The sequence below is a fragment of the Schistocerca gregaria genome, chromosome 4 (assembly GCF_023897955.1).
Source record: "Schistocerca gregaria isolate iqSchGreg1 chromosome 4, iqSchGreg1.2, whole genome shotgun sequence".
In the NCBI taxonomy this organism is placed as follows: Eukaryota; Metazoa; Arthropoda; class Insecta; order Orthoptera; family Acrididae; genus Schistocerca; species Schistocerca gregaria.
In genome coordinates this window covers 722,836,651-722,851,866 of record NC_064923.1, presented here as the reverse complement: position 1 = coordinate 722,851,866, position 15,216 = coordinate 722,836,651, and the positions used below count along the sequence as shown (strand labels likewise).

Sequence of the window (15,216 nt, the reverse complement as noted above, 5' to 3'; positions counted from 1 at the left end):
CTTCTTCAGGAAAGCAGGAAGGAGAGGGAAAGACGAAAGGATGTGGGTTTTAAGGGAGATGGTAAGGAGTCATTCCAATCCCGGGAGCGGAAAGACTTCCCTTAGGGGGAAAAAGGACAGGTGTATACACACACACACACACACACACACACACACACACACACACACACACAGACACAATGTCTGCTTGTGTCTGTGTATGTGCAGATGGATATGCGCGCGCGCGAGTGTATACCTGTCCTTTTTTCCCCTTAAGGGAAGTCTTTCCGCTCCGGGGATTGGAATGACTCCTTACCCTCTCCCTTAAAACCCACATCCTTTCGTCTTTCCCTCTCCTTCCTGCTTTCCTGAAGAAGCAACCATCGGTTGCGAAAGCTAGTAATTGTGTGTGTGTGTGTGTGTGTGTGTGTGTGTGTGTGTGTGTGTGTGCGTGTGTGTGTGTGTGTGTGGTGTTCATGTCTGCCAGCGCTTTCCCGCTTGGTAAGTCTTGGAATCTTTGTTTTTAATATATTTATCCCATGTGGAAGTTTCACACACACACACACACACACACACACACACACACACACACACACACACAAGCAGACATTTGTAAAGGCAAACAGTTTGGGCAGAGTTGTCAGTCGAGGCGGAAGTACAGAGGCAATCATGTTTTTGAAAGACAGGTGAGGTATGAGCGGCGGCAACTTGAAATTAGCGGAGGTTGAGGCCTGGCGGATAACGAGAAGAGAGGATATACCGAAGGGCAAGTTCCCATCTCCGGAGTTCTGACAGGTTAGTGTTAGTGGGAAGTATCCAGATAACCCGGATGGTGTAACACTGTGCCAAGATGTGCTGGCTGTGCACCAAGGCATGTTTAGCCACAGGGTGATCCTCATTACCAACAAACACTGTCTGCCTGTGTCCATTCATGCGAATGGACAGTTTGTTGCTGGCCATTCCCACATAGAAAGCGTCACAGTGTAGGCAGGTCAGCAACAGTCGGTTGCGAAAGCTAGAAATTCTCTCTGTGTGTGTGTGTGTGTGTGTGTGTGTGTGTGTGTGTGTGTGTGTGTGTGTGTGTTTTATTTATTGTGCCTGTCTACCGGCGCTTTCCCGCTTGGTAAGTCTTGGAATCTTTGCATATATATTAAAAACAAAGATTCCAAGACTTACCAAGCGGGAAAGTGCCAGTAGATAGGCAAATTTAGTAGATAGTGCTCTAAATGTCTTATTTTTCCTGTTTTACAGCTGTTGTGAATAACAATAAGCAGAACAGTTCAATTTCTCATGAACTAAATGATACTACAACTAAAATTAAAACTGAACTTCAAATTTTTGTTTCAATAGGGGTGGAGCCCCTACACACCGACACCGACATGATGGCCAGCTCCAAAGTTCTACTGCCATCTCTACATAAGGGTTAGTTTTCACTAAAGTGAGGTGTCGCAGGATGTGGGTACTGCATTGTTTGCGTACGTCCAGTTAAGATTAACTATTTATACATGCTCACCTGGAGATAGATTGGGTCAAAAGTTGAACGAAGGGTAACAGTTTGTAGGGCAGAGAGGGAAAAGTGCCAAGGCCAGTGCCAAGGGAAAAAAATCTCTGCAATAGTTAGATTGGGAAGTAAGAGCAGTAGATGTCTTGCTGACTGTGACAGTTCATGCAAGGGTGGGTTTGTTAATGGTGGGTATCGTGCAAGAAGATACCGTGTCAGTGCCATGGTCATCATCATAATGGAGTCCGTTGTGGCAAACGCAGTCCATTGACTCACGCCCTCTGCTGTACCGTGTCGTCAGTTACTTGGCACAGCTTCATCAGGCTGGTGCTGAACGGCAGCACCTCGATTTTGGTTGGCGTCCCCTGCTACTGCATAGCGCAGTTCTGCCGCAGCTGCTCCTTGAGCAGTTCTGCTTGCTCGGCATACTGCACCGCGGTATCATCTGAGAGCTGCAGGCCATTCTCTCACGCATGACAGCATAATATGCATTGAGCTACATAGTAAGTATTCTACTGGAAAATATTGTATTCTCAGGCAAATTTTCGGAGTGTTATCACTAGTACTCTCAAACTACATATCATTCATAATGCTTCTTGAGCTATATCCGGAAGTACTTTAGGTCATCAACTTTCCACATAAGACCATTCAACCTATTGCAGATTTCAGCAGGACCAAAGTTCATTTCACATCAACAGTTTCTCTTTCATTAATCTCCTTGACTGCTTCAACTTACCTGAAACTTATCTCTTCCATATAACATTACGGCAACATTACAAGTTAACTTAAAACTTAACTGACCCCAAACGTTTTGAGAGGGAAGAAGTTTCTTTTTCTAATTCTATGGCTTAAGTAACTTAGCTGTTACATACACTCACTGCACACATAACTAGCAGGCTCAAAATATTTTAGTCCAATTTTCTTTTGATCATCAATTTTCACATGTGAACCCTGAGTGAATTTTAATTCCAAACACTTAACCAGCACAACAGTACAAATTTAATGATTACATTGGATTCCTAACACACTGAACCTTACAGATACAGTGAAATCATAGAAAAACTCAACATTTTGTGATGATAACATTTTCTGAGGAGCCCAAGATACAAACAAAATGTTATAAACGTAATTAATGGAATATATTCTCACCTTTTTCCTCATGATATTCATTCCAGAGATCAATAAGCCTCTGTGGATATTTTCCTTGAACACACACACACCGAGCAACCTCAACAAAGCAGCTAGTTTTGAACTGTGCATCATTACGTAAATTACTCAATTCCCTATATGAATAAGAAAACATTTTAAGAATAGGAGGACACTCACTCATGTATCAATACCATGACAATTGTTTACTTACATAGCAATAACCAATTCTGAAAGGACTTCTTCATACTTTTTTTGCTTCTCCCCATTCACCAAGATATGACCTTCAATGGGGATAATCTTGAGCACCCTGTCAGAGGTACAATTATATTGACAGAAAAACACTTCTCCATATAAGCCTTCACCTATCTTCTTACAATTGTCAAAAAACCTGAAGAAAAAAAGCACCATTGATTTCACAAAATAATGAAAAATCACCAATACATCAGGTAAGGAGACTGATTTCTAACACAGCAATTAAGTAAAATGTGAACACTAAGTAATGAGGTATCTACTCTAGCCAAGCTTGCTTTCCAATAAAAGAGAGAAGGGATGGTAAAATTAAAACTACTTGGGAATTCTAATACTGTTCCTAGTTTGAAGTTACGGCAAACTAAAAAATGCAATAATTACAGTAATCACGCAATAAATGTTGAAACTTTAAAATTAAACCAAGAAAATTAATTATAGTAATTTGTTTTCATTAATCATACGAAAATTAATTTATTTGTCTAATGTTGAATTCAAGGCAACACCATTACATCTATGCATATATATAGAAAGGAATCACAGGGTGAATATAACTTAGAACATTAAAAGTTGCAACAGCCATAACTTGTGAATGAATATGAATATTAGCGAATTTATCTGGTGTATTTTCGTGTTTGTATTTAGCCTCATCAGCGAACAATAGAAACTGAAACCTCTGAGATTAAAAATCGTGCAGAAACATGCCTCTCTAGATCTGTAACTTCAGAAACAGAAGTAATGTAACTTACAACCTTTTTTTTAAACCTCTGAATTTTCCAAATTAGGATTTTCTACACTGCAATATGAAATAAAGGCTTTAAGGTAGATGTTCTTTCTGACCAGTAGTTTATCATCCCAAAAAAGCAGCAGCACAGTGAAGTGCAATTCATTAAAGTTTAAACACATGATTTAAAATTGCCACACAAAGCAGTTTAAATAGACAACAATAGTACATGTCTGAATATCCAACTTACAAACAAATTAAGTATTATTTTGGCAACTTCTACTTTTCGCATAGTCCATACCAATTCAGACAGACTAGGAAAAAATCTTACCTTGATAGTCTCGGATGTTACTGAATTTAGCATATGTTAAAATGAAGGACTAAGGACTAAATTGTTCATGATATAAGTGGAGAGAGCAACAAGATGGCAACTGCAGAACGATGTTTCTGGAAACCGCATTGGGCAGATGTTAAACGGCTTCGGGACTCCAGCCACCAGGCTAAGTGGCAATTCACCATATGCTCCAAAACCTTACATATACTACTTGTGAGAGAAATGGAGTGGTAGCTAGAGGAGAGATGTTTGTCCTTTCCAGGTTTCGGAACAGGGACGATGACAGTTTCCCGTCATCTTCTGGGAAAGGTACTGTTGGTCCAAATTTGATTATAAAGGCAAAGGAGGTAACAGACCATGGTATGATAAATGCAGCAACATTTGGACATGCACACCATCCGGTCCTGGGGCAGAAGAGCAAGAAGAGGAGTGTGTATTGGAGTTACCGCGTGGAGAAAACAGTGTTATAGCTTTTGCTATTTTGAGAGGAAAAAGCAACAGGTCGCACTTCTGCACTTTTCTTCAGGAGAAAGGCTGGCAGGTAATTTGCAGAACTCAAAATCTCAGCCAAGTGTTGACCCAATGAGTTAGAAACTGCAACTGGGTCCACTAAGGTATCATGCACGACAGTGAGCCCAGAGATCTGGGAGAAACTAGGCACGCCAGATAACCATCGAATTCGACTCCAAACTTCTGAGGAGGGAGTGAAGGTGTTAAAAGAGCTAGTAAACAAGTCCCAGCTTGCCTTCTTGCAATCGCAGATGACGCGACGGCATCGCGCACTTAACTGCTTATAGTGAATACAGTTGGCCAAAGTAGGATAGTGGCAGGAAAGGCAAATAGCACATCTCCGTTTGCGTATTGCATCACGCCACACCTCGTTCCACCAAGGAACTGGGGGGCGTTGGGGCAAATCAGATGTGCAAGATATTGAATGTTCCGTCGCTGCAAGAATAACTTCTGTAACATGAGTGACCTGATCATAGACACTAGAAAAGTGACGGTCATCAAATGTCGCTAGAGACGAAAAAAGTGTCCAATAGGCTTGGGCGCATAGGTGGCAGTTGTGGTTGCAATTGAAGAACACCTGAAAATAGTAACTTGAGTGTGTATCAGCTAGAGTGAACCATTTAAAGTGCCGAGCTGGCTTAACAGTACCGACCGAAAGATCCAAATGAGAAAAATTTGTCATGGAGGCACACAAAAATGTAGGTTCCCCAGTGTTGAGGCAAACAATATTCGCTTGGTGGAAGAGGTCAATCAACAAAGTGCCTTGTGGACAAGAATGCCGAGATCCCCAAAGCGGGTGGTGGGCATTGAAATCCCCAACCAGCAAATAGGAGGGTGGGAGCTGAAGATCAGCTCTTGTCATCGGTGTGGACGATGGGATGCATACGGTACAAAGAGAGACGGTCTATTCAGAAAGGGATAGACGGACAGCAACAGCTTGGAAGGAACTGTTAAAGGGGATTGGGTGATAATGGACAGTACCATGGAGAAGAATCATAAGTCCCCCGTGTGATGGAGTGCCATCAACAGAGGGGAAATCAAACTGGACTGACTGGAAAAGAGGGAAAACAAAGCAATCGTGGGGATGCAGCTTTGTTTCCTGAAGACAGAAGATGACCAGTGAGTAGGATCCTAAAAGGCTCGACACTTCATCCCGATTGGCTCTAATGCCACAGATATTCCAATGGATAATGGACATAACATGGACACAAAAGAGAAAAATCTTACCACTGTTCCTCTCAGATAGACGACTGCAGAGAGCCGGCAGCCGACTGCGTGGAACGGCATTTAGCCAAAGGCAGAACATCGTGGTCCATAGGTTGTTCGGGGCATCTCCCATTTGGACACGGAGTATCATCTCAGTTGTGTGACTGGATTTGTGATTTCCTCTGAGTGAGGTCACAGTTTGTAGTGATAGACGGTAAATCATTGAGTAGAACAGAAGTGATATCTGGAGTTCCGCAAGGTAGTATCACAAGTCCTCTGCTGCTCCTGATTTACATAAATCATCTAGGTGATAATCTGAGCAGACCCCTTAGATTGTTTGCAGATGACAACGTAATTTACCATCAAATAAAATTGTCAGACAATCAATTCCAATCACAAAATGATCTAGAGAGAATTTCTGTATGGTGCGAAAAGTGGCAATTGGCACTAAACAAAAGTGTGAGGTCAACCACATGGATACTGAAAGAAATCCGATACATTTTGGGTATATGATAAATCACACAAATCTAAGGGCTGTTAATTCGACTAAATACCTGGGAATTACAATTACGAGCAACTTAAATTAAAAAGACCACATGATAATATTGTGGGGAAGGAGAAACAAAGACTGTGCTTTGTTGGCAGAACACTTAGAAGATGCGACAAACCCAATAAAGAGACAGCCAACATTGCACTTGTCCTACTTCTGCTGGAATATTGCTGCTTAGTGTGGGATCCTTACCAGGTAAAATTGACGGAGGACATCGAAAAAATGCAAAGAAGGGCAGCTCTTTTCATGTTACCAAGAGTGAGTGTCACTGGTATGATACACGAGTTGGGGTGGCAGTCACTGAAACAAAGGCAGTTTTCTATGGGGGCGAGATCTATTTACCAAATTTCAGTCACCAACTTTCTCATCCGAATGCGAAAATATTTTGTTGACACCCACCTACGTAGTGAGAAATGATCATCATGATAAAATAAAAGAAATCAGAGCTGGAACGGATGGATTCAAGTGTTCCTTTTTTATACATGCCAGAAGAAATATTGAATTTAACTGATGAAAGGAGAAAATGTAAAAATGCACTAAATGGAGCAGGCAAAAAGGAATATAAACGTCTCAAAAATGAGATCGACAGCAAGTTCAAAATGGCTAAGCAGGGATGGCTCGAGGACAAATGTAAGGATGTAGAGGCTTATCTCACTAGGGGTAAGATAGATACTGCCTAAAGGAAAGTTAAAGAGGCCTTTGGAGATAAGAGAACCACTTGTATGAATATAAAGAGCTCAGATGGAAACCCAGTTCTAAGCAAAGAAGGGAAAGCAGAAAGGTGGAAGGAATATATAGAGGGTCTATACAAGGGTGATGTACTTGAGGACAATATTATGGAAATGGAAGAGGATGTAGATGAAGATGAAATGGGAGATACGATACTGCGTGAAGAGTTTGACAGAGCACTGAAAGACCTGAGTCGAAACAAGGCCCCGGGAGTAGACAACATTCCATTAGAACTACTGAGAGCATTGGGAGAGCCAGTCCTGACAAAACTACCATCTGGAGAGCAAGATGTACGAGACAAGCGAAATTGGTGTGGGTGGAGGTTATACTTAACAGCCGAATTAAGTTAATAATTGGCTCCTTCTACCGACCCCCAGACTCCGATGATACAGTTGCGGAACAGTTCAGAGAAAGTTTGAGTCTCGTAACAAATAAATACCCCACTCATACGGTTATAGTTGGTGGGGACTTCAACCTACCCTCGGTATGTTGGCAAAAATACTTGTTCAAAACCGGTGGTAGGCACAAAACGTCTTCCGAGATTGTCCTAAATGCATTCTCCGAAAATTATTTAGAGCAGTTAGTCCACGAACCCACGCGAATTGTAAATGGTTGCGAAAACACACTTGACCTCTTGGCCACAAACAATCCAGAGCTGATAGAGAGCATCATGACTGATACAGGGATTAGTGATCACAAGGTCATTGTAGCTAGGCTCAATACCATTTCTTCCAAATCCATCAGAAACAAACGCAAAATAATTTTATTTAAAAAAGCGGATAAAGTACCACTAGAAGCCTTCCTAAAAGACAATTTCCATTCCTTCCGAACTGACTATGCGAATGTAGACGAGATGTGGCTCAAATTCAAAGATATAGTAGCAACAGCAATTGAGATATTCATACCTCATAAATTGGTAAGAGATGGAACGGATCCCCCGTGGTACACAAAAAAGGTCCGAACGCTGTTGCAGAGGCAACGGAAAAAGCATGCGAAGTTCAGAAGAACGCGAAATCCTGAAGATGGGCTAAAATTTACAGACGCGCGAAATTTGGCACGTACTTCGATGCGAGATGCCTTTAATAGGTTCCACAACGAAACATTGTCTCGAAATTTGGTAGAAAATCCGAAGAAATTCTGGTCGTATGTAAAGTACACAAGCGGCAAGACGCAGTCAATACCTTCGCTGCGCAGTGCCGATGGTACTGTTATCGACGACTGCGCCGCTAAAGCGGAGTTATTGAACGCAGTTTTCCGAAATTCCTTCACCAGGGAAGACGAATGGAATATTCCAGAATTTGAAACACGAACATCTGCTAGCATGAGTTTCTTAGAAGTAGATACCTTAGGGGTTGCGAAGCAACTCAAATCGCTTGATACGGGCAAGTCTTCAGGTCCAGATTGTATACCGATTAGGTTCCTTTCAGATTACGCTGATACTATAGCTCCCTACTTAGCACTCATATACAACCGCTCGCTCACCGATAGATCTGTACCTACAGATTGGAAAATTGCGCAGGTCGCACCAGTGTTCAAGAAGGGTAGTAGGAGTAATCCATTTAACTACAGACCTATATCATTGACGTCGGTTTGCAGTAGGGTTTTGGAGCATATACTGTATTCAAACATTATGAATCACCTCGAAGGGAACGATCTATTGACACGTAATCAGCATGGCTTCAGAAAACATCGCTCTTGTGCAACGCAGCTAGCTCTTTATTCGCACGAAGTAATGGCCGCTATCGACAGGGGATCTCAAGTTGATTCCGTATTTCTAGATTTCCGGAAAGCTTTTGACACCGTTCCTCACAAGTGACTTCTAATCAAGCTGCGGAGCTATGGGGTATCGTCTCAGTTGTGCGACTGGATTCGTGATTTCCTGTCAGGAAGGTCGCAGTTCGTAGTAATAGACGGCAAATCATCGAGTAAAACTGAAGTGATATCAGGTGTTCCCCAGGGAAGCGTCCTGGGACCTCTACTGTTCCTGATCTATATAAATGACCTGGGTGACAATCTGAGCAGTTCTCTTAGGTTGTTCGCAGATGATGCTGTAATTTACCGTCTAGTAAGGTCATCCGAAGACCAGTATCAGCTGCAAAGCGATTTAGAAAAGATTGCTGTATGGTGTGTCAGGTGGCAGTTGACGCTAAATAACGAAAAGTGTGAGATGATCCACATGAGTTCCAAAAGAAATCCGTTGGAATTCGATTACTCGATAAATAGTACAATTCTCAAGGCTGTCAATTCAACTAAGTACCTGGGTGTTAAAATTACAAACAACTTCAGTTGGAAGGACCACATAGATAATATTGTCGGGAAGGCGAGCCAAAGGTTGCGTTTCATTGGCAGGACACTTAGAAGATGCAACAAGTCCACTAAAGAGACAGCTTACACTACACTCGTTCGTCCTCTGTTAGAATATTGCTGCGCGGTGTGGGATCCTTACCAGGTGGGATTGACGGAGGACATCGAGAGGGTGCAAAAAAGGGCAGCTCGTTTTGTATTTTCGCGTTATAGGGGAGAGAGTGTGGCAGATATGATACACGAGTTGGGATGGAAGTCATTACAGCATAGACGTTTTTCGTCGCGGCGAGACCTTTTTACGAAATTTCAGTCACCAACTTTCTCTTCCGAATGCGAAAATATTTTGTTGAGCCCAACCTACATAGGTAGGAATGATCATCAAAATAAAATAAGAGAAATCAGAGCTCGAACAGAAAGGTTTAGGTGTTCGTTTTTCCCGCTCGCTGTTCGGGAGTGGAATAGTAGAGAGATAGTATGATTGTGGTTCGATGAACCCTCTGCCAAGCACTTAAATGTGAATTGCAGAGTAGTCATGTAGATGTAGATGTAGATACCCTTAGACTTCAAGAAGAATATAATAATTCCAATCCCAAAGAAAGCAGGTGTTGACGTGTGAAAATTACTAAACAATCAGTTTAATAAGCCATAGCTGCAAAATACTAACACGAATTCTTGACAGACGAATGGAAAAACTAGTAGAAGCCGACCTCGGTGAAGATCAGTTTGGATTCCGTAGAAATACTGGACCACGTGAGGCAATACTGACCTTACGACTTATCTTAGAAGAAAGATTAAGGAAAGGCAAACCTACGTTTCTAGCATTTGTAGACTTAGAGAACGCTTTTGACAATGTTGACTGGAATACTCTCTTTCAAATTCTAAAGGTGGCTGGGATGAAATACAGGGAGCGAAAGGCTATTTACAATTTGTACAGAAACCAGATGGCAGTTATAAGAGTCGAGGGACATGAAAGGGAAGCAGTTGTTGGGAAGGGAGTAAGACAGGGTTGTAGCCTCTCCCCGATGTTATTAAATCTGCGTATTGAGGAAGCAGTAAAGGAAACAAAGGAAAAAATTTGGAGTAGGTATTAAAATCCATGGAGAAGAAATAAAAACTTTGAGGTTTGCCGATGACATTGTAATTCTGTCAGAGACAGCAAAGGACTTGGAAGAGCAGTTGAATGGAATGGACAGTGTCTTGAGAGGAGTATATAAGATGAACATCAACAAAAGCAAAACGAGAAATATGGAATGTAGTCTAATTAAGTCGGGTGATGCTGAGGGAATTAGATTAGGAAATGAGACACTTAAAGTAGTAAAGGAGTTTTGCTATTTGGGGAGCATAATAACTGATGATGGTCGAAGTAGAGAGGATATAAAATGTAGACTGGCAATGGCAAGGAAAGCGTTTCTGAAGAAGAAAAATTTGTTAACATCGAGTATAGATTTAAGTGTCAGGAAGACATTTCTGAAAGTATTTGTATGGAGTGTAGCCATGTATGGAAGTGAAACACGGACGATAAATAGTTTGGACAAGAAGAGAATAGAAGCTTTCGAAATGTGGTACTACAGAACAATGCTGAAGATTAGATGGGTAGATCACATAACTAATGAGGAGGTATTGAATAGAATAGGGGAGACCAGGAGTTTATGGCACAACTTGACCAGAAGAAGGGATCGGTTGGTAGGACATGTTCTGAGGCATCAAGGAATCACCAATTTAGTATTGGAGGGTAGCGTGGAGGGTAAAAATCGTAGAGGGAGATTAAGAGATGAATACACTAAGCAGATTCAGGAGGATGTAGGTTGGAGTAGGTACTGGGAGATGAAGCTTGTGCAGGATAGAGTAGCATGGAGAGCTGCATCAAACCAGTCTCAGGACTGAAGACCACAACAACAACAACAACAACAACAACAACAACAACACGCCATTTGAGAGTGGACTTCTAGAGAAGTAGTATGAAAATGGTTCGATGAGCCCTCTGCCAGACAGTAAGTTTGAATTGCAGAGTAACCACATAGATGTACACCCCCACCCAGTTGCCACTTCCATCATGCACTGAAGATGTTGATTGCAATGCTGCCAGAGGCTGCTGTCAGGTGTGTGAGCTACTTTTGTGACAGTATTTTTGTTGTGCCTGACCGCGACTCAGTGTCTTCGCTATTTGGTGAGTAGCAACTTTCCTTTTCATAATACTGCTACAGTGAGACTAAATATTAGTTGTAAAGAACTTTTTTCTAATTTTGCTATCAATAATTCAATCGACAATTATACAAAGCTGAGTTTTTGTATTGTCAAAATTTGCAACTTTCATTATTAATTATTAGACATATAAATAATTATTTCCAGAAAACATTATGTAATTTATACCTGGGAAGCAGTTTCAGTTGAGACAGTCATAATAAAATTCATTTTAACTACATCCTGTTCTGGAAGTATTTGAAAGTTTTTATGCAATACTAATACAAATTTTAGACACCAAATATGCCACAATAGTTACAGCTGTTGTCAAGATTGGTCTCTGTAACTATCAAGTTCTTTGTGTTGTGCTGAAATGTTGCACAAGGAATTTACTTAAAAAGTGGAGTTTTAGAAAGTGTCAAGAATTTATGAATAAATATTGATGTTATCAAAAAGCAACAATATTCCAGTGACTTACTGAAACAAAAAACTTTGGCCCTATTAACTGGAAAGCACAAACAAGAACCGAAACCTTAGCCAATGAGCCAATCGTAGCAAGGTCTAACATTTGTCTGCTAATGTAATGTTTCTGCCCTTATGAAATTGTATAAATATTGACAACACTATAGTTCGCATCATGTTGGAAGGCGGCCCTATTTTCAGCCTTCCTGCTCATCCCCCACTGTATTTTCAGCCTTCCTGCACCCCCCCCCCCCCCCTCTTTGTTGACTGCTAGTAGCCAGTAAGATTCAATTCTCTTTCCGATCGGCTAACTGCGGGTTACAAACTAGACTGTGAGAATCTCTCCCATGTGCTGCGCTGTTGCCGTATTTAGCAACAATGTAGTTTCATTCACATAACGACCGAATTATAGCATAGATGTGGATGTGTATCTGTGAACTGTGTGATTTCCATGTGAAACTGTAATGTGGCAGCAATAAATGTTAAGTTCCTCACAAGCAACTTTAATTACACACCTATGGAGTATTTCCTGTCAGACACATCATCACTCATACGTATTAGTCAACAGAAAATCATGAAGTAAAACAGAAGTGATATCTGGCTTTTGCAAGGAAGTGTGATAGGCACTCCCATGTTCCTGATCTAATAAACGACTTAGGAGACAACCTGAGCAGCCCTCTTAAACTGTCACAGATGATGCTGTGATTTACTGTCTAATAAAGTCATCAGAGATTTAAACAAATCAGAAAATGACATCTGTATAGTGAGAAAAGTGACAGTTGACTCTAAATAATTAAAGTCTCAAGTCATCTGCATGATTACTAAAAGGAATCTGCTAAATTTGATTTACAGGATAAAACACATTATTTTAAAGGCTGTAAATTCGAGTAAACACTTAGGGATTACAATTACGAATAGATTAAGGTGCAACTACCACAACGATAACGTGGTGCAGAAAGCAAACCAATGACTACGATTTATTGGTAGAATACGTAGAAAATGCAACAGGTCCTCTAAAGAGACTACTTACACTACACTTTTCCGCCTCCTGGAGTATTGGCTGTCAGGTGAGAGATCCAAGTTGATCGAAAGTTCGAAGAAGGGCAGCTAATTTTGTATTTCTGTGAAATAGGGGAGAGACTCCACGGATATGATACACAAATCGGGATGGCAATCATCAAATCAATGACTTTTTCGTTGTGGCAGGATTCTCTCATGAAATTTCAGTCACCAACTTTCTCCTCAGCGTGTGAAACTACTTTGTTGGTGTCAACCTACATAGGGAGGAATGTTAATCATAGTAAAATAACATAAATTAGAGTTTGCAAAGAAAGATAAAAGCATTCATGTTTCATGTGTGAAGTTCGAGAGGGGAACAGTAGAGAAACAGCTTTAAGATGAAACTATGAACGCTCTGCCAGGCACTTAATTGTGAACTGCAGAGTAATTATGTAGGTGTAAATGCTTCACAAGCAGTCGAGAAGGGTTATGTCCCGCATTTATAAATTCAAATTTTAATCTGAGACCGATACTTCTACTTTGACATTCTCAACACAAGAACGAACTGCAGAAGCATACGTTGGCAAGATAACTGGATGGAGAATAGTAAACAAAACTGTCGGAGCCATAAGAAACTCATGAAATTTTGTTTTCGTGTCGCCTGAAAATCATCAGAATCACAAGAAATCTGTAACACAAATAGGTGGTTTTGACAGTGATGTTTTAATGCACTCTGTGTTTGAAATGCATACAACAAGGGAATACCCAACATCACAAACTTTTAACAATTATGCCTGAACAAATTGGCTTCAAATGTAGCATTTCGTCAATGTAAAGAATTTTAAAATACATTGGTTTCAAATTATGTTAAGAAGAGAAGGGTTGGGTTGATTTGGGGGAGGAGACCAAACTGCAAGGTTATCGGTCTCATCGGACTAGGGAACCATCCTAACATTTGCCTGAAGCGATTTAGGGAAACCACAGAAAACCTGAATCAGTATGGCCGGACGCGGGATTGAACAGTTGTCCACCCTAATGTGAGTCTAGTGTGCTAACCACTGCACCAACTCACTTGGTGTTAAGAAAGAGAGCTATTAATTGAAAGAAGTGACATGGAAGTAGCACGAAGAACTTCCATTATAGAGATGCATGGTACAAGTGGAGGAGGTAGTTCTACAGTGTATTACCTTGATGAAACACGGGTGAATCAGAATCATTCCATGAATACCTGCAGGAAAATGGGTGATGGTGCTGGCTCTTCTCATTTGGTTGCGAGTGTGCGCGTGGAGGGGCATATATAAGATAACAGGCACTGTAACGCATAGGCTTGCAGCAATAGATAGCATCCCCTTCATCGTGGGCACACTGTGGGTGTCACGCTGAAAAGTTTCAAAAATATACTTTCACAGGAAGGTGAAGATGGATGAATGTCGTGAACATATCATTGTAAATTTACAATCAGATGGTTCAGACACGGACTCAAATAGTAGATGGTATTACGATGTGGACTGAAGCAAAGTAATGATCTTTCTTGGTTTTAAAGACGCATGATTTAAAAACTTTGTCAACATATCAATTGCATACACTGTCCAAGAGAACTTCCTAGCTTTTATTTATTAGGAATATGTAGCCTGTTAAGTACTCAGACTACAATTTTCAGCACTTTGCCCAAGGGAAAGTTAAGCTTTTCCCAGCCAACAGTATCACTAGTGAGAATGGGGGTGGATAAATTCATCAAACACCCCAGTATTTTGACACGTAAACCCCTGCCATTTGCATAGCACAAAATATAAAATGCCTAAAAATGAAAAGGGGGGGGGGGGGGGGCAGGGGCAGGTTACCTGTTGAGATATCAGTGGCTTTCAACATTATCAGTCAGTATTCCATTGAGTTATTCATAGCAGATGGTTAGTTGTTAGCTTGTTCAATTGATCATAAATGCATTCTCCCACTGTAATGAACGAGTTAGTTCAAACTCATAATGCCTGTTGACACCAAAAAATGTGATATACTGACAATTCTTATGACAGTCTTTTGATCTAGCGTTTGCTACCAGTGATTCTTTTTTACACATATTGGTTTACACTGAACAGCAGTGAAACACACCTACATAAGCGCATCATTGAAAAAAATTATGTGGAGCAGAAGTAGTCGTCAAACAAATATAATGACTTCAGTTTGAGTTTGTAGTTTATTTTGTTATTACATTTTTAGTTATAATACAGTCCAAATCACAATAAATGGCAATTATTGCAATTATTTTCAACGAGTCATTAGACAATCGTCTTTCGAGAAAAATTGCTCGACGTCTTCACAAAGCTGTATCAGCTGTTCTCGCCTTC

At 40.8% G+C, this 15,216-nt stretch overlaps 1 protein-coding gene across 9 annotated transcripts in view; it reads right to left on the bottom strand.

Moving 5' to 3' along the window:
• The window catches only part of LOC126267241 (uncharacterized), a 210,461-nt gene that overhangs the window by 50,887 nt on the left and 144,358 nt on the right, over window positions 1-15,216 (bottom strand). For all 9 annotated transcript variants that reach the window (XM_049972226.1, XM_049972225.1, XM_049972228.1 and 6 more), the window contains 2 exons: window positions 2,841-3,017; window positions 2,630-2,763 (listed from right to left, as the gene is read on the bottom strand). In XM_049972226.1, the coding sequence (XP_049828183.1) occupies window positions 2,630-2,763; window positions 2,841-3,017 (311 nt within the window). The remainder of the gene's footprint in view (window positions 1-2,629; window positions 2,764-2,840; window positions 3,018-15,216) is intronic.